At 34.8% G+C, this 18,508-nt stretch overlaps 2 protein-coding genes and 1 long non-coding RNA gene across 3 annotated transcripts; 2 read left to right on the top strand and 1 right to left on the bottom strand.

Annotated features, from left to right (window-relative positions):
* Window positions 1-2,796: 2,796 nt before the first annotated feature.
* Window positions 2,797-7,519, top strand: LOC9302696 (probable inactive ATP-dependent zinc metalloprotease FTSHI 4, chloroplastic). Its single transcript, XM_021012262.1, has 17 exons — window positions 2,797-3,194; window positions 3,457-3,712; window positions 4,019-4,394; window positions 4,485-4,743; window positions 4,845-4,976; window positions 5,066-5,140; window positions 5,235-5,360; window positions 5,440-5,549; window positions 5,639-5,717; window positions 5,792-5,929; window positions 6,020-6,131; window positions 6,242-6,405; window positions 6,496-6,601; window positions 6,694-6,770; window positions 6,852-6,995; window positions 7,077-7,228; window positions 7,314-7,519. The coding sequence occupies exons 1-16, from the start codon at window positions 2,925-2,927 to the stop codon at window positions 7,218-7,220; spliced, it is 2,568 nt and encodes an 855-aa protein (XP_020867921.1). The 5' UTR covers window positions 2,797-2,924; the 3' UTR covers window positions 7,221-7,228; window positions 7,314-7,519.
* Window positions 7,520-12,875: 5,356 nt separating this feature from the next.
* LOC9302695 (beta-D-xylosidase 4) lies at window positions 12,876-16,380 on the top strand. Its single transcript, XM_002866577.2, has 5 exons — window positions 12,876-13,611; window positions 13,987-14,274; window positions 14,506-14,675; window positions 14,764-15,620; window positions 15,712-16,380. The coding sequence occupies exons 1-5, from the start codon at window positions 13,162-13,164 to the stop codon at window positions 16,299-16,301; spliced, it is 2,355 nt and encodes a 784-aa protein (XP_002866623.1). The 5' UTR covers window positions 12,876-13,161; the 3' UTR covers window positions 16,302-16,380.
* Window positions 16,381-16,430: 50 nt separating this feature from the next.
* On the bottom strand, window positions 16,431-18,171 carry LOC110229706. Its single transcript, XR_002333088.1, has 4 exons — window positions 18,071-18,171; window positions 17,578-17,726; window positions 17,299-17,407; window positions 16,431-16,691 (listed from the first exon to the last, which is right to left on the bottom strand). It is a non-coding gene; the product is annotated as an uncharacterized LOC110229706 (long non-coding RNA).
* Between the last annotated feature and the right edge of the window lie 337 nt (window positions 18,172-18,508).

Genomic DNA, 18,508 nt, shown 5'->3' with positions numbered 1-18,508 from the left:
ATACTTCTAACTAGATTTGAACCCGCGGTACACCGCGGGGCTATAATTTTTTAAGAAAAATCTAAATATAATTAGTTTTGTTTATTAATAGAGAGTATAATAAAATATTTCGACCTATTTTATAAATGTACCATCCATATATCTATATTAATAATTTTGAGTATATTAATTGTGTTTTAGGTTTAAATGGTATATCTATATATACACTTAAACGACATTTGGCTTTCTTCTTCTTTTTGCCTCAGTTTAGGAGAAAGATTTTTCTTGCGGTACACCGCGGAGATATTATTTTTTTTTTAAAAAATTTCTCCTTAAACTTCCAAATCTAGATTTTACCCCGCGGTACACCGCGGGTCAATTTTTTTATAACTAAAAAATTATTTTGCAAAATTTTAAGTTGTATTTGTTTTGTTAATATTGTTTATTTTGTTTAGTGTTTCTGATTTTATAATTAAATTTTGATTTTTAATTCTAGGATTTCATCCATAGTATATTGTTTAATATTAATATTGATCTAAACCCGTTGCACCATATAACCCCGTCCCGTAAAATTAAACATCATTTGTTATTTTTTTTGAATAATATTTTTATCCACTACGGGTTGCAGGTTCATGCGGATAAGCCCGTAGAGAGTTGCGGGTTTGCGGATCCACCCGCCAAAAGAGAAGCTATCTTTTGAAACCCTTTGTTTTGTTTAGAGGTTTTAAGAAAATATCTAGGCATGGGCATTCGGGTACCCATTCGGGTTCGGTTCTTTTTTTTCGGGTATCGGGTCTATTCGGGTAGGGGGTCAAGACCCATTAGGGTATTCTAAAAATTCGGTTCGGGTTCGGTTCGGGTTCGGGTCGGTTCGGGTATTTTAATAAAAAAGCAAAATACCCGAAAATAACCAAAAATACCCGGAATATTTTCGGGTTCGGGTCGGGTTTGGGTTTTTAACTCATATATACCCAAATCTAACCGAAATACCCGATTTCTCGAAAATACATTGGTTACTCTTTACCCAAATATAACCAAAAATATCTAAAATACCTAATATATTCGGTTTTATGATTGTAATTTTAGGTATTTCGGGTATTATAAAAATAAAAATAACTAATATTTTTAGGTGTATATTTGTATTCGGGTACATTCGGGTATTGGATTCGGTTCGGGTTCGGTTCGGGTTTTTTTCGGGTAGGAGGTTAGGACCCATTCAGGTATTTTTAAAAATCGGGTTCTGGTTCGGTTCGGGTATTGTTCGGGTTTTTTGGTTCGGGTATTCGGTTCCGGGTATTTTGCCCAGGCCTAAAAATATCCCTAAAAAATAATTTTCATTATATGAAAAAAAAGAAGTAGAAGAAATTTTAGTATCAATATTCCCGATTTTTACATCACTTTTTTTTTTTTTTGTCATCTGGATTTATTATTTATTGCAAATTCTGAGAACTGTTACAATTAATTTTTTTTTTGCAGATAAAAATCAGAAGTTAACTAAGTCGAGATTTTTAAAAAGATTGTGTAGAGATTTTTGGTAAATTGTTGAGAACATATTTGATTTCAGAATCTTTACTTAAATAGATAAGGAAAGATTTTGTAGAGACTTTTGCTAAATATATGGGAAATGAATTTCAATTAAAAATCTTTACTTAAATAAAACAAATCTAAATAATTAATGCTAGTGGCATGTCATTGTAAATACTTCTCAACTTCAGGATTTATTTGCTAATTGTGATCCAAAAATGTATATATAGATCTTTCGGACTTAATGAGGACTAATTTTGAAAATACACTCCTAAGAAAACATTTTTTTAAAAAGAGGCATTTCTCAAAAATTCTCAATATTTAAAACCCTTAATTTTTGTTTGTATACATTAAGCTCATATAATAACATAGAGCTTTTAGTTTAATAGAGCCAAATGGCTTAAAGAGAAACTAAGAAAAAACAATTAGAAACAAAATGTTGAATAAAATTATAAACCAAGATATCAAATTTTTAGGATAACTAAATCATTCATTTTTTTTAGTATCATCTTTACGACTATTTCACCGTTATTATTATTATTATTTTCTTATTGTTTGTAATCAACAATCACAAGTGAACTTTTTTGAATTACACTTTTTTTATTTATCAATATTAGGTAGGTTAGATTTAGAATTTCTGTTTGATTCGAGAAAACCGTAATGTTTAGTTTTGAAAATTGAAATTCTAAAAACTTGTATTTTATAGAAATCAATTTTTTCGAAAAACATCGCCTCTAGCATCCGTACGTAGCCCTAGGCACGACTCTTTCAAAGAATATCACCAGTTCGATCTACACAATCTATAAGCTTACTTGATGTTTTGTACTGAGCTTGTACTGATGGAGTGGTGGAGGCACTTGCTTGGAAAACATCATTCTCTAGAGCTCTTTTGTGGGAAGATTCTTAGCGTCGCATCAATTTAGGACAGATAAGAAACAAGAAAGAGCATTTTCTGTGTTGGGACTATGTATCTACGGATTTGGTGAGTGAAGCGAATGTAAGTGCTGGATGGACTGACGCTTACCATGCATTAAGTGTTTGACACTTATGAGTGAATCCTAAACCAATAGTATTAAAAAACAGTTAATTATTATTTGTTAAAGTTTATGGTATATTAATTTTAATTAATAAAAAATAAAATAAAAATCTAGAAAATCAAATTTTGTGGAACAAACTAACTCTAAAACATCAAATTTCTAGAGGGAGTATTTGATAGTGAACTGGTGATGTCTTGTTACAACAATAGAACGTTTTAATCTCTTAAAACGGCGCGTTTTTGAGAAACTGTTTATAACGCACCGTTTCGATCGTCTCTTCCAATCTTCCAATCTCCGTGAAGAACCCAGCTTCAAATTAATTTCTGCTATCGTTTTCTTTGCACGAGGGGAAATTTTTCTCAGCTCTAATCTGATGATTGAACAATGACGTTTTATATCTCGAGTTCGTTAACTCTAACCCATTTCTCGAAACCCTTAAACCCTTCTAATACCCTCTTCCCCATTCAATTTCGAGGTTCTCTGTCTAGTTTCGTTCGTCGTAGAAAACCAACGGAAGCTAAATTAAGCTCCAAATTCAATATTTTTCCTTCACGAAGAAATGGTCTGATTACTTGTTGCAGTACATCGAGTTTTGAGTCTACTGAGTCTTCAGTTCCACAGGAAGAAGATGCTGAGTCCAATCGTCTATTTGAGGTTTATATCTATTTGAAATTGTAGCAAGAAGTATCCAATTCTAGGGTTTTCTTTTCTAGAATGCAAAGTGAAGAACTTTCAAGTTAAGAAGTGATACATAGTTTAGGATTTTGAATCGTATACTTGTATAGTTTCTGTGGAAGAGGTTATGTTTGCGTTCATACATGAAACAGTTTTTGGTTGTAGCTTAATTGATATACTTAATCTTCAATTCGTTTAGTGGAGTTTTCAAAGCTTTGATTCGTTTATTCGGATTTTGCAGAGATTAAGAGAAGCTGAAAGAGAACGGCTTAGCAACATGGAAGAGCTCGAGAGAAAGGCTAATGTACAATTAGAAAGGCAGCTTGTTATGGCTTCAGATTGGAGTAGAACATTGTTAACCATGCGTGGCAAGTTAAAAGGAACAGAATGGGATCCTGAAACCTCTCACCGGATCAATTTTAGTGATTTTATGAAGCTCTTAGATTCCAACAGTGTTCAGTACATGGAATATTCAAATTACGGACAGACGATATCAGGTTAGAAGTTTCAAAACGTTTAAAATTGCAGTGGTTTTTTTTGCTCAACTGCAGTTTTAATTCTGGAAAAAGTTAGGCCCTTTCCGAGGATTCTCTATCAGTGATACTGTTGCTCTTAGTTCTGATTTCAGCGCTTTTCTGTGTGATTAGTTTCCGTTTAATTGGTTGTCCAGAAATTTCTGTGTCTTTCTTAAATGATATTCATTAGGAATTATGTATTCGATACATTGCATCTAACAGCTTGAAATCTAGATATAGTGTCAAGTTTTCTTGAAATCTTTTGCTTAAGTTTTGTTGTTGTTGCAGTGATATTGCCTTATTATAAAGATGGGGAGCCCCAAGGAGAAGAAGAAAACTCGAAAAAGAAGATAATTTTCCGTCGTCACATTGTGGACCGAATGCCAATTGATGGTTGGAATGATGTATGGAAGAAGTTGCATCAGCAAATAGTAAACGTAGAGGTTTTTAATGTAGATGTGGTTCCAGCTGAAGTCTATACTACAGTTGCCACTTTTGTGGTTTGGTCTATGAGACTTGCCCTCTTTGTTTCGCTTTATATTTGGATCGACAGTATTACAAGGCCAATCTATGCCAAGTTAATCCCTTGTGATCTCGGCACCCCTACTAAAAAGATAAGGCAGCCCCTCAAGCGCCAAGCACTGGGTTCCCTAGGCAAGAGTCGGTATGTTTAGAAATGCACAACTTCCTTCGGTATTGACCACTTCTGCTCAAATTTGTTGGATCTAAGATTATGTTTGATTCTCTCTGTCAGGGCAAAATTTATATCAGCAGAGGAGAAAACTGGTGTAACTTTTGATGATTTTGCGGGTCAAGAGTATATAAAGAGGGAATTACAGGAAATTGTGCGAATTTTAAAGAATGATGAGGAATTTCAGAACAAAGGCATTTATTGTCCGAAAGGTGTTCTGCTTCATGGACCTCCCGGGACAGGGAAAACTTTGTTGGCTAAAGCTATTGCTGGAGAAGCTGGTTTACCTTTCTTTGCGGCAAATGGAACCGACTTTGTTGAGGTGAGTGATTGATTGTGTCAACATGAATAACAATGCTAAATATCTTTGTTTTTAAAGGTCCTTAGTTAATGGAGTTTCCTGATTTTCTTTAAATCTCTCAGATGTTTGTAGGAGTGGCTGCATCTCGTGTTAAAGATCTTTTTGCTAGCTCTCGGTCATATGCGCCATCTATAATCTTTATTGATGAGATTGATGCAATTGGGAGTAAGCGGGGTGGACCCGATATTGGCGGGGTAAGATTGCGATGCTTTCTTTGTCCTGGAAATTAGATCTTAGTTTAAGAAATTTAACTTTCTTTAGTAATGTGTCACTCACTGAATAGGGAGGAGCAGAGAGAGAACAAGGTCTGCTTCAAATATTAACTGAGATGGATGGATTTAAAGTTACTACATCACAAGTAATGTTTCTGTTTGCTATATAATTTCTTTTCAGTTGCTATATAGTTTCTTTTTAGTATAACATTTCTTGCTATTAATCATGGATTTTTTCAGGTATTAGTCATCGGCGCAACAAATAGATTAGATATTCTTGATCCTGCTCTCTTGAGGAAAGGGCGTTTCGACAAAATCATTAGAGTTGGCTTACCGTCAAAAGATGGTAGATTGGCAATATTAAAGGTACTTAATCTTACTTTCCGGAAATGAAGAGTTTTGGTTGGCTTTGTGCTTTAGCTAAAGGTTGTGTTTGTAATGAAAGGTACATGCTAGAAATAAATTCTTTCGATCTGAGGATGAGAAGGAGGAGTTGCTGCAAGAAGTAGCTGAGAACACAGAAGATTTTACTGGAGCAGAGCTGCAAAACGTTCTGTAATAGACAATGCTACAGCTTCAACTATGTGTTTAGATGCAAAGGGAAAAAACCGAAAAAACACTGACCTTTGGTTAATTGTTTACAGAAATGAAGCTGGAATCTTGACTGCTAGAAAAGATTTAGACTACATTGGAAGAGAAGAACTCCTAGAGGCGCTTAAGCGGGTAATTAGTGTTTAATATCCTGTTTATCTACGTTTAGGTGCTGCTTTAGCAAATTCTGATTCCATTCCTTACAGCAAAAAGGGACATTTGAGACTGGACAAGAAGATAGTACAGAAGTCCCAGAGGAACTAAAGTTGAGATTGGCTTACCGAGAAGCAGCTGTTGCTGTTCTTGCTTGTTATCTCCCAGATCAGTACCGTCCAATCAGCGAGGTTGACAAGAAACTTGATTCTAATTTCCTTCATATGTTATTTTGGATTATAGCCTGACTAGACCATTGTCTCATGTGCTTCTCTCTGTAGACTGACATAAACTCGATCCGAAGCCAACCAAACCTGCGTTACACAGAAACTTCAGGAAGAGTTTTTGCGAGAAAGTCTGATTATGTAAACTCAATAATCCGTGCATGTGCTCGTAAGTTTTAAAGCCAAGATTGTCAAGACATTTTACTATTTTATTTTCACTGTTTCGTAATAGATCACAAAAATCTCTGTGGCTGACTTCATTCCCTTGTTTGTAAATAGCTAGAGTTGTTGAAGAAGAGATGTTTGGAATAGAAAATTTGTGTTGGATCTCTGCTAAGTCTACCTTGGAAGCTTCACAGCGAGCGGAATTTCTGATTCTTCAAACGGGAATGACTGCTTTTGGAAAAGCTTATTACCGAAACCAAAGAGACCTCGTTCCAAATGTAAGATTTTTTTATATATATACTTCTTATTTTTACCTTTTTAGCTCTTAAGAATCTCAGAAACACCAATTTTGATTCTCCTTCATGTAGCTTGTTCCGAAACTTGAGGCATTACGCGATGAATACATGCGGTTTGCTGTTGAGAAATGCTCATCAATCTTACAAGAGTATCAGTCAGCACTTGAAGAAATCACAGGTTTAGAATATCAAATCCTCTCTGTTTCTTCATTGCAATTGCAGACATCATCACACACTCAACAATTTTAAAGACTGTAATATTATTTTCAGATGTGCTTCTTGAGAAAGGAGAAATCAAAGCCGATGAAATTTGGAACATTTACAACACAGCTCCAAGGATTCCTCAAGTTAGTTTATCTCTCTCCTTCTTCTCTCTCTGTTTCCATTTTTTTTTGGGGTTTTCCAGATCCCTTGATTCATGAAAACAGAAACCCGTGAGACCTGTCGATGAGTATGGAGCTTTAATCTATTCGGGAAGATGGGGAATTCACGGTGTATCGCTTCCTGGAAGAGTAACATTTTCACCAGGAAACATTGGTTTTGCAACATTTGGAGCTCCTCGTCCCATGGAGGTATGTAGTAGAAACAAACCACTCATAGATCATAACAACATAAAAAAAAATTTCTTCTCTTATGTGTTGTGTTTTATGCAGACACAAATAATTAGCGATGACACATGGAAACTAGTGGATGAGATTTGGGATAAAAAGGTTGAAGAAATCAAAACAGAAGCTGTAATTCAAGTTGAAGAAGAAAAGAAGAAACCTCAGATTTTGATGGCAACCCATTTCTTTTAAAATCATTTGTAAGTTTCTCAGATTCGCGGTTTTATTAAACATCGATAATCATCAATGTCCGGAAATACTAAAATATGTCTCTGTTTTTTTCAGCTCAGTTTTGCGGTCTCAAGAACATCAATATGAACAGAGGGTGATGAAACTTAGAGAGATTATTAAGTATCCTGTAAAACATAGAGATCTGTAGAAAAATGTTAGTGGAATTTTACTAGTTTATTTGATTTTATAAAATATTTTGTTATTTATTTATAAATTGATGCAAATTTGCTTGGCTGTGTAGGGCATGGGCACCAAAAAAATAGTAGATACAATCTCGTCTCACTTTTTTACAAAATCAGATTTCTTTTGTTCTCTTTTCAAATATGTTGATTTTTTCATGACCGATTTGGATATCATTATATATGTTAACAATCATAGAAATGTTGAAAGACATTGGCAATTTGAACACCTAACCAATGGCGACAATAAAGTCGCAGGTCGATATCAAAACCATTATCTTCTTCGTCATTAGTTACATGTTTAGTTTTGAGATTCAATCTCTATGACTCTATTTATGCAAAATACTATCTGTTTTGTTTTCGAGTTTTCACACACACCTACAAAATTAGATCGTGTTTTGCTTCTCTATGTTATGATTTGTTTATGTATTGTAGATGCATCATCTTTTGTACGATTTATAACTTTTGGTTTATTGATTAAAGTTGGGCCAAAGATTGAACAAGTTGCTTCGATTCCAAGTTCTCAATAATGAAAGCTAGCTATAACTCTTCTATGATCTTAACATGATAAGATGATAACAAAAAAGTGGACCATATATATACATATGTTCTTCATGTTTATTTTTATTTTGCATCTCATTTTTGGTTCGAACGAGGTCCATTCCATATTTGGGGCTTACCTTGAGCTATACTATTCTTCTTCACTCAAACTAATTGACGATCATATTTTGTTACTACACACACTATGTATATAAATTAATTTGAGATTTACAAATTACAACATGAAAAATAAAATCAGATTTTGCTGGGATTCCGAATATGTTCGTGTTGATGATAATTTGATGATCCATCGTTATCGATAATTATTCATATTCAACAAAAACTAACAAATATGAACATCTAAATCAGGCTTTAATTATAATGATTTCATCATCTAACTAAATTATTGCTCAGTGTATTTATAACGTGACGGTTTTTAAGAAATGCAGTCAATTTCAAGGAAAAGATAGGTTTTCAATATAAACTAAATATATATTTTCATGTAGCAAGAAATACAATTTAAAAAACATCTTGATGTACTTTTAACAAAAAAAAAAAAACATCTTGATGTACACTAAAAAAAAGCCTGGAGCAATTTTATACATCGACTGTGCAACCACCGCTTGGAGAGAAGAGCATGGTCATCTAGTGACACTGACACCACTAATTAGTATTCTTGAATTTGTTAGTACTAGTATCATAATTATATAATTTTTATACGGCTATAATTATTATTTATTATCATCATTGCATTATTTAAAACCCTTGTTCTAAAAATCCCCGCCTAGACACGATTACTCCCCGCTTAATCGCTAGGCCCACTCTATCCGCCTCGATTAATGACTAATCCCTTAAAGAAATCAGTCACCCGATTACTCTCCGCCTAATCCGATTACTTCCCGCATAATCCGATTATTCCCCGCCTAATCTTATATACCCCGATTATTTTTAGATTACTAGTATAAAAAAAAACTTTTTATTTTTGTTATTCAATCATTTGAATTGGGAGTTTGTAATGTTTTACAATAACTTATGTTCAAATTTTAATAAAAATCATAAATTTGAAATAAAAATCATAAAAATTTGTCTCAAAAATACATTTTTATGTGTTTACTGCAATTTTGAAAATAATATTAGATTAATATGTTTTAAAAATATTAAAATAACCCTAAAACTAATCCCCGATTAATCCCCGATTTTAATCCGATTTTCCGATTAATCGCTAGGCCCATGCCGAGCGCCCGACTAGCGCCTAGCGATTTTTCAAACAAGGTTTAAAACTAGCATATAAATTTATTTAGCGGGTATGATTATTTTTAATCATGGCAGGTCTGCACATAATTACATGACGATCGGATACATACACATGATAACCGAATATCTTTTATCCCTTTTCAAAAAGAAATAGTACTATTTGATAATGAATACAAGGTTACATGTATATAATGGGACATGCATCTTCCTATTTTATAATAAGAATATTTTGGGTTTGAGAAATGTGACCAATTACAATAATTGACAGTAGTTATGTCTTCATCGATCCTCATCTCACCTGCTCTAACTATAAATAATATTGTCTAAAAAGTCACATGCCGTGTACAATAACATCATCTACCTTAGGTATATTATTCAAAGATTAGGTCAAAAAATTTGTTGTAAATAAATGTAAAAGATAATCTTGAAGAAATTATAAAAGTATATATATCCAATTGTTTCTTTATGAAGAATATAAATACAAAAGGAAAGTAATCTCTCCGACAAGTTAAAGATTCTAGTGGCGAATCATGCAAAATTTAAAATTGCGCACAATACAATGATAAACTGATAAGTAAGAAACGACAATTAGATGATTGATATATGTACACATCACAAAAATAGTGGAACAACAAAATAAATGAATAGTAAAAAATATACTAATCTTTTTAATTATAACTTTTAATTAGATGATCCATAACTGAATATAGTTTTTATAACACAAAACCAAAAATGGTATACATTTCATTTTTATTCTAACTTTAAATTCGAAAATAACAAACTTTTATCATGAAAATAGTTAAATAAATGAGCATAGATTATGATTCCGTAAAATTTTGCAACCGAGCATATATGTGTGGGTATGTGAAATAAACACATGCATTTCGAAAACATTATATGGAAAAAGTTTTCAGAAACATTTGGAACTATATGATCGAGACATTGTTGCAACGTAGTTAAGACGTAAATAACCTAATTAATATATTTCAATATTTGTCCCCACAATTTGCTAACACGTAACCATGCAACTTTAATTTGTTTTTGATTGGAGCCAAAATATATGTAATATTATCCTAAATCTGTATGTTTCCAAAAGCCGCAAACCTAACTATCCATTATTAATAAAGCGAAATTGATTTTGATTTTGATAATTGTGGTGACTGGGATTCATAACCAGACTATTGTAGCAAATTAGCAACCGAAATTAAACTAGTACTACTATAAAATAAACATAGTAATTACTTAACGCTAATTAATCCAAAAACATAAAGGTTCGTCTAAAAAGGAGAAGTATACTCTACTCATAGTTAGGTTTTCCTGTAAAACATAATTAATATTTGCAGACATTACTTAGCAATCATTACCTTTGTGACTTTATTTAATTTGACGAATAAAGTGTAAAAATCCCTTTGTTACTTGTGAATTAAGTATGTGCCCTATGCTGCTATGCAAAGTCCTCCAAACAAATAAATCAACTCATTTCTTCTACTTGTTATGTATGTATATATATGTGGGTTTTTAGTTTATACAAATATTTCTGAAAATCACTTATTCCAAATAATGAAAATAATTTGTACATGTGACAATACTTGCAAGTTGCAACGTTTCCAACCCTTTTTCTGTTAAAAGCTTGCAACATTTCTTTGGCCACACTATTTGTTTCTTGTTTTATGCGAATTATGGAAATTGTGTTTGATTGGTCCAAGCTAACAAAAATAAAACCAGACACATGCATTGGATGTTGATGTGGAAATTCGATCGCTTATTTGTTATATATTTTTGTAATACATAATTTCAGAAAATATAAAAATATTGTAAATATTTATTAAAACAAGTTTTGTAATAATTTATAATGGGATTTTGTTGTTCTTTGTATTTTTTTTTTTGATAACCGTGGTCATCCCAAAGGCTTTCTAGGCCCAAAGACTAATCCACGAGGCCTTGCATCCGGGTACGCTTTATCTCATCGTTAAGAGAGCGGCTAGGTGGCCAACCCGAATCGAATCCAGGAGGGGGAACTCACAGCCGTGAGCCCTTTACCAACTGGACCAACGTGGGTTGGTTTTGTTCTTTAGGACTAATATACCTAAAATGTCTATAGTTAATTAGCTTATTTTCGTCCATTTTTTCTTCAGATAACCAAAGTATCTTAAAACCGTAATCAAATTAATTTTAAGAGTTTACAACTTTTTTTGTGAATGTTGCAATGAACAAGAAAACGTGTTTAGTGAAATCGATATAATATCCTAGACCCATACGATGGTACGTACAATCACTCATCCATAAAACTCACATATACATAAACATAAAGTAAAATCCAAGTGGTGCATACTTATTTTTTATATTCTTTATCTGTAAAAGTACAAACATTAGCCTTCATATGTTATGAGTCAAATCAACTATTTAGCTAATTGGATTTAGTTTGGAAACACTAAGCCAAAAAGTAACAAAAACTATAAATTAACTACGTACGAAGTAATTACTAAAGGTTTTAGGACTATATATAGAATCTTCCAAAACTAGATGGATACTTCATACTTCTTGTACATAGTAGAGTTTATATGGTAATTTATATCTTTAATGTTTCAAGTCATGCTTCCCATTAAGCTATTTATTTAGCTATGTTTTCCTCAAATGAAGTACATAAAACGGCTTTAATTGAACTAATTTATATGTAGATCAAGTATAATGTGAGTGAGTCACGCGCATGAGAAAACCTTAAAGTGACAGGCTGTCATGCAAATGAAAACAACTGTTGAAACTTGAAAGTCGAAAACCATTAAGATTCACGGACTCGAAACAACGGAATGCAACTTGCATTTGGACCTCGACAAAAACTTACCATTTGATAAATAATACGACACCGTCACGGGTCACTACCAAACACTTTCGCTTATTGGGATCTATGACTTTCTTTTTTTACACAAAACAACACAACAACTCCCACCGTAAATGGTGATTAGTTAATGGAAAACTAGACTTTGCACATTGTGAATAATGACAGTTTTTAGGGCATTTTCACTTTTATTAAAAGATGTGTTCAAATGGGACCACATTGAGCTAAATGATTCTACATAAGTTTCAGTATTTCAAAGTAGTCTAAAACATTTTGTCTTTCTTGTTTACACGCAATAGCTAGCCACAGCTTAATCATTTTCAACCAAAAAACGACTTAGCAAACTCTCCCATTCATATATGCACAAGACACCGTCCAATGTTTGGACTCAATCGTGTTGAGTATCCAAACCACAAATATCGAATTGACAATACCTAAAAGCTTAACCAAACATAGGTATTTCACCAATTATCTATGAAGATATTGCTACACTTAAAGAAGATGCCCACTTCTTGATAAAAATCTACCATATATGCTTTTGGACATGAAGATATACACAGGCCAAAAATCAAACATCTCGTTATTTTGAAAAAGAAAAACATATGTAAAAAGTTTGATATGGGGTCGCCTGAAACATTGTACTCTCTATAGCCAAACGAAATCTATACTTACAATTTTATTTTATACCGGAAAAGGTAAGTTTATACGGTGAGACAAAAAGAAACAAGTAATTTTTATACGTAGAATATTCGATGTACACTTTATGTATAAAGTTAAAACCCACTATGCTTTATTCTTTTGTTTGCAAAACTATATAAAGTAAAATCAGATTTATCATTTAACAAAGACACAGAGGTCATAAATCCTCATACTACTATCCACAAACACCGTATGGTCCGTATCATTATTTCTTTCCTCGAAGACCGTATCATCTTTTTTACATAATCTTAATTATAATAGGTCACAAAAATAAATAAATGTCGACAATAATTTATACTAACCACAGAGAGCGTGGTAGTAGCTCACTCTATATTACTATAAAACCCGTCTCACTAACGAAAACCAATATCCCAAGAAATCGAAACACAACGCAATGGGCTCTTCTTCTCCACTAACAAGGAGAAACAGAGCACCACCGTCCTCTGTTTCCTCTGTTTTTCTAACCTTTCTCTGTTTCTTCCTCTACTTTTTAGATTTATCAAACGCTCAATCATCGCCGGTTTTCGCCTGCGACGTAGCTGCAAACCCTTCTCTCGCTGCCTATGGATTCTGCAACACCGTTTTGAAGATCGAATACCGAGTCGCTGATCTGGTCGCGAGGCTTACGTTGCAAGAAAAGATCGGGTTTTTAGTGAGTAAAGCTAACGGCGTGACTCGGCTTGGGATTCCGACGTATGAATGGTGGTCGGAAGCACTCCACGGCGTTTCTTACATCGGACCCGGCACGCATTTTTCCAGCCAAGTTCCCGGAGCTACGAGTTTCCCGCAGGTTATACTCACCGCCGCTTCTTTCAACGTATCTCTGTTTCAAGCCATTGGCAAGGTAATTAATTTTTATCCACTTTTTATTAAAAATTTTATTTTCGTCCTTTGCTTTTATTTCTCTTTTTGGATAATGGGAATTGTATCTTACTTATTATGAAACTGGGCCTCTCCTTTTTTGATCTTTCGTTTGGTACAAGTAAACACTTTACAACACGTTATACGACGTCGTTTTCGTACCTGTAACCAATAATGAATTTCCCCACATTTATTTGTTTTCAGTGCCATGATTATTATGATTATGATTCATGGTTAAGTTTCAGTTTATTTTTCTAAGAAATATAATAAACCGAATATAGTTTTGTCAATACAATTTCGAACCGGATTGGATACACATGGCTTTTTTGGATGACATTGGTATTACTTATTTGTTAAGGTTGTCTCTACGGAAGCGAGGGCAATGTACAACGTGGGATTAGCCGGACTAACGTATTGGTCACCGAACGTGAACATATTCCGAGATCCAAGATGGGGAAGAGGACAAGAGACTCCAGGAGAAGATCCATTGCTCGCTAGCAAGTATGCTTCAGGGTACGTTAAGGGGCTTCAAGAGACTGACGGTGGCGATTCTAACCGTCTCAAAGTCGCTGCCTGCTGCAAACACTACACCGCTTACGATGTCGATAATTGGAAAGGAGTAGAACGTTACAGTTTCAACGCCGTGGTAAAAATCAAAGCTATAAGGACATTTTCCAGTGTTTTAACTGTTTTTGTCAAATTATGTGTTTGGTTAGGATTGGGATGATTTGGTGTTTTGGTTCAGTAATTGGTGTGGTTTATTAGGTTAATTCGGTTCAATAGGACTGAGTCCGGGTTGGGTCCAACATTTGTTTAGACCAAATACATTTTTAGTGTTTTAACGAACTGTTTTTATGCGTTTGTTTTGATGGAGTAGGTGACTCAACAAGATATGGATGATACGTATCAACCACCATTTAAGAGTTGTGTGGTTGATGGAAATGTGGCAAGTGTAATGTGTTCTTACAATCAAGTTAACGGAAAACCGACATGCGCTGATCCGGATCTGCTCTCTGGTGTTATCCGCGGTGAATGGAAATTGAATGGGTAATGATCTGATCCAACCAGCGCGTTTAAACCCTTTTCAAGTGTTTAGTGTTTTGGTTTCGATTTTGTTTTTTCATTTTTTTTATAGGTACATTGTTTCAGATTGTGATTCAGTAGATGTGTTGTATAAGAACCAACACTATACCAAGACACCAGCCGAAGCTGCAGCCATATCTATATTGGCAGGTTTGGATTTGAACTGTGGTTCATTCTTGGGTCAACATACAGAGGAAGCGGTTAAGTCGGGTTTGGTAAACGAGGCAGCTATCGATAAAGCGATTTCAAACAACTTTTTGACCCTTATGCGTTTAGGATTCTTCGATGGAAATCCGAAGAACCAGATCTATGGTGGGTTGGGTCCTACGGACGTTTGCACGTCTGCGAATCAAGAACTAGCGGCAGACGCGGCAAGACAAGGCATTGTTCTACTCAAGAATACTGGATTCTTACCGCTATCTCCTAAATCGATCAAAACGCTAGCAGTGATTGGACCGAACGCAAATGTCACCAAGACAATGATCGGGAACTACGAAGGCACGCCGTGCAAATACACAACACCACTACAAGGATTAGCCGGGGCGGTATCAACAACATATCTACCAGGCTGCTCCAATGTTGCTTGTGCGGTAGCGGATGTAGCAGGTGCCACAAAACTAGCCGCAACAGCAGATGTGACAGTGCTGTTGATCGGTGCCGATCAATCAATAGAGGCAGAGAGCCGCGACCGAGTGGACCTGAATCTTCCCGGACAGCAACAAGAGCTAGTGATCCAAGTGGCTAAAGCAGCAAAAGGACCGGTCTTGCTCGTCATCATGTCCGGTGGAGGTTTCGACATTACATTCGCTAAGAATGACCCAAAGATCGCCGGAATTTTGTGGGTTGGGTATCCCGGAGAAGCCGGTGGTATCGCCATTGCTGATATCATCTTTGGCCGTTATAATCCAAGTAAAGACTCTGTTTCTGTAACTGCAAATTTCTATAGCTCAAACCGGTTTTGTAATTGCAATTTTGATGATAACCGGTTTTGGTTTTGTAGGTGGAAGATTACCGATGACTTGGTATCCACAGTCGTATGTAGAGAAAGTTCCGATGACAATTATGAACATGAGACCCGATAAATCAAAAGGGTATCCGGGTCGGACTTACCGATTCTACACCGGAGAAACAGTTTACGCCTTCGGAGATGGACTCAGCTACACCAAATTCAGTCACAGCTTAGTCAAAGCTCCAAGTCTCGTTTCTCTCAGTCTTGAAGAGAATCACGTTTGCCGATCATCGGAATGTCAATCGCTGGACGCAATCGGACCGCACTGCGAAAACGCTGTCTCCGGCGGAGGATCGGCGTTTGAGGTTCAGATCAAGGTACGTAACGGAGGAGATAGAGAAGGGATTCACACGGTGTTTCTATTCACGACGCCGCCGGCGATTCACGGATCGCCGAGGAAGCATTTGTTAGGATTTGAGAAGATTCGATTGGGGAAGATGGAAGAAGCGGTGGTTAGGTTTAAGGTAGAGGTGTGCAAAGATCTGAGTGTTGTTGATGAGATTGGGAAGAGGAAGATTGGTTTGGGAAAGCATCTTCTTCATGTCGGCGATTTGAAACATTCTTTAAGCATTAGGATCTGATTCTGATTTTTTTTTTCTTTTTATTTGAGAAAAAAAGAATTTTATTATGCTTAAGCTTTTGCAAGTTGGAAAAAAAAAGAATAAAAAACAAATTGTGAATCTCTATTTTTTTTTTTCTTCAATTTCTTGTGTTAATCTACATATACATTTTTATAGTACTTTTTTGCTTTAATTCTTTTGGATCCGGGTTTGACCCGGTTTAAGTCTGTTCGGATCTAGAATAAGAGATTTAAGGGATGTTGTCTTAATTTCAAACTGATAAATGAAGCTATGTTGTCTTTAATTCATCTACTTATTTTTACCAAAATCAATACAAATAACATCTCTCATACCTTAAGTATATTTTCGCCAATGCAATCTCCGTTGTTCCTTTATTTTCGCCAATGCAATCTCCGTTGTTCCTTTATTTTCGCCAATGCAATCTGCAACAAAGTTATTTACAGTATCTGTCAATTTAAATTCCTTCCAAATATGTGTTGATGCTCTACTAAGCTATTATTTCGCACTTGACATATTCATAAACTATTTCCATAATCAAATATCTCCGGATGCTTATAATACCTAATTGATTCTACTAATATTTACACAATCTAAACAAATAACTGCTCACCGACCTAATCAATTATTTAAATTACTTCCAAATATGTATTTCCCTCTACTAATTGAATTTATGTTTCCCGCCTATCCTCTGTGCATATCATTCCAGAGTATCTTTACATTATCCTCTCCTTCCCAAATATTTCTGATGATCACAACCTATTTATTGCTAACCATTTATCTAGCTTCCATAACTATAACAATCACAAGATTTTATGCCGATTTGGTCAAGATTGCGATACCAATATGCTTTGTGATCAAGTTTTCTTTAACCTAATATATGACCCTATATATAGTTCCATGTCTAACCTCTCATTATCATCAGCCCTCACAGCCTCTAATCTAAACATTAGATCTTACCATAAACCATCAAACAATGGCTGCTGCAACATTTGCTTACCTCAAAGATGTCAGGCCATACACCACACAATGGAGAGTCCAAGTGAAGGTACTTCACTCCTGGCGGCAGTACACAGCCAGCACTGGTGAAACTCTAGAGTTGGTGTTATCTGATATGGAGGTAATTCAGTTGCCAATGTTAATTGTGAATTAGTTTACATTAAACCATTTAAAAGCTATTATTTTTTTCTGACTCTACTGTTTTTTGTTCTTTCACAGGGCAAGAAGATTCATGCTACTGTGAAGAAAGAACTGGTGAGCAGATATGTCTCAAGTTTACCTGTTGGTCATTGGGTTTTCATTGAGATCTTTGCTCTCAATTATGCCAGTGGCCAATTCCGTCCAACCTCTCATCTATATAAGATGACTTTCACAAATGGAACTCATGTATTTCCATGTGATCCTGTCTCTGACTCAAGTTACCTGACACTAGCCAGTTTCAAAAGAATTCAAAATGGAGATCTTAATCCATACATATTGGTTGGTAAGTATATTTTTTATTTATATATATATTAAATGCGATAAACTACAGTTTACAAACAGATCATGAAATATGTTTACCTCTGCTTTTCTTTTATAGATGTTATTGGCCAGATTGTTATGATTGGAGAGTTGTTGACTCTTGAGGCCAACAACAAACCAACTAGCAAGATTGAGTTTGAGATGAGAAATGAGACGTAAGTGTTTTCAATCTTTTATCCATATATCTACTATGGATCCTACATAATATGTTCTGTTTTGTAAATATAAAGTGATGAAAGGATCGGTGTTACCTTGTGGGGATCATTTGCTGAGACTGTGTACAGAGGAAGCCAAACTGCTGGTGGGCGTCCTGTTGTATGTTTGTTGAGGTTTGTGAAGATCAAATCCTTTAAAGGTACATAAAACAGAATCTTACCAGCCTTAATAATATACTGATACTGTTTAGAGCAACGTCATGGCTCATACATCTTATTTAAATTCTACAGGTGTAAAGACTTTGTCTAACTCATTTGATGCTTCACAAGTTTTTGTGAATCCAGCAATCCCTGAAGTTGCTGTGTTTGTTCAAAGGTAATCATTTCATGTGATTTAAATCTTTAGCCTACTTTATTTACTTATGTACTATGGAACTAACCTATATATTTCATGTTGTTGACATATAGTCTCCCAACTGATGGTGCACTGTGTATCTTTCGTGAAAGAGTCCCAAAGTTTGAGATTGTTGTTGC

This window comes from Arabidopsis lyrata (genome assembly GCF_000004255.2).
Source record: "Arabidopsis lyrata subsp. lyrata unplaced genomic scaffold ARALYscaffold_8, whole genome shotgun sequence".
NCBI classification, from domain to species: Eukaryota; Viridiplantae; Streptophyta; class Magnoliopsida; order Brassicales; family Brassicaceae; genus Arabidopsis; species Arabidopsis lyrata.
Note: the sequence above shows the minus strand (reverse complement) of the source record. Positions and strands in the feature narration are given on the sequence as shown.

What these genes read in the sequence shown, in the direction of transcription:
- LOC9302696 (XM_021012262.1), top strand. Translation starts at nt 2,925, where the DNA reads ATGACGTTTTATATCTCGAGTTCGTTAACTCTAACCCATTTCTCGAAA. An exon ending in AGTCCAATCGTCTATTTGAG is followed by an intron (nt 3,195 to 3,456) that starts GTTTATATCTAT and finishes CGGATTTTGCAG; the next exon opens with AGATTAAGAGAAGCTGAAAG. An exon ending in AGCACTTGAAGAAATCACAG is followed by an intron (nt 6,602 to 6,693) that starts GTTTAGAATATC and finishes TATTATTTTCAG; the next exon opens with ATGTGCTTCTTGAGAAAGGA.
- LOC9302695 (XM_002866577.2), top strand. Translation starts at nt 13,162, where the DNA reads ATGGGCTCTTCTTCTCCACTAACAAGGAGAAACAGAGCACCACCGTCC. An exon ending in GGTGAATGGAAATTGAATGG is followed by an intron (nt 14,676 to 14,763) that starts GTAATGATCTGA and finishes TTTTTTTTATAG; the next exon opens with GTACATTGTTTCAGATTGTG. An exon ending in CTTTGGCCGTTATAATCCAA is followed by an intron (nt 15,621 to 15,711) that starts GTAAAGACTCTG and finishes TTGGTTTTGTAG; the next exon opens with GTGGAAGATTACCGATGACT.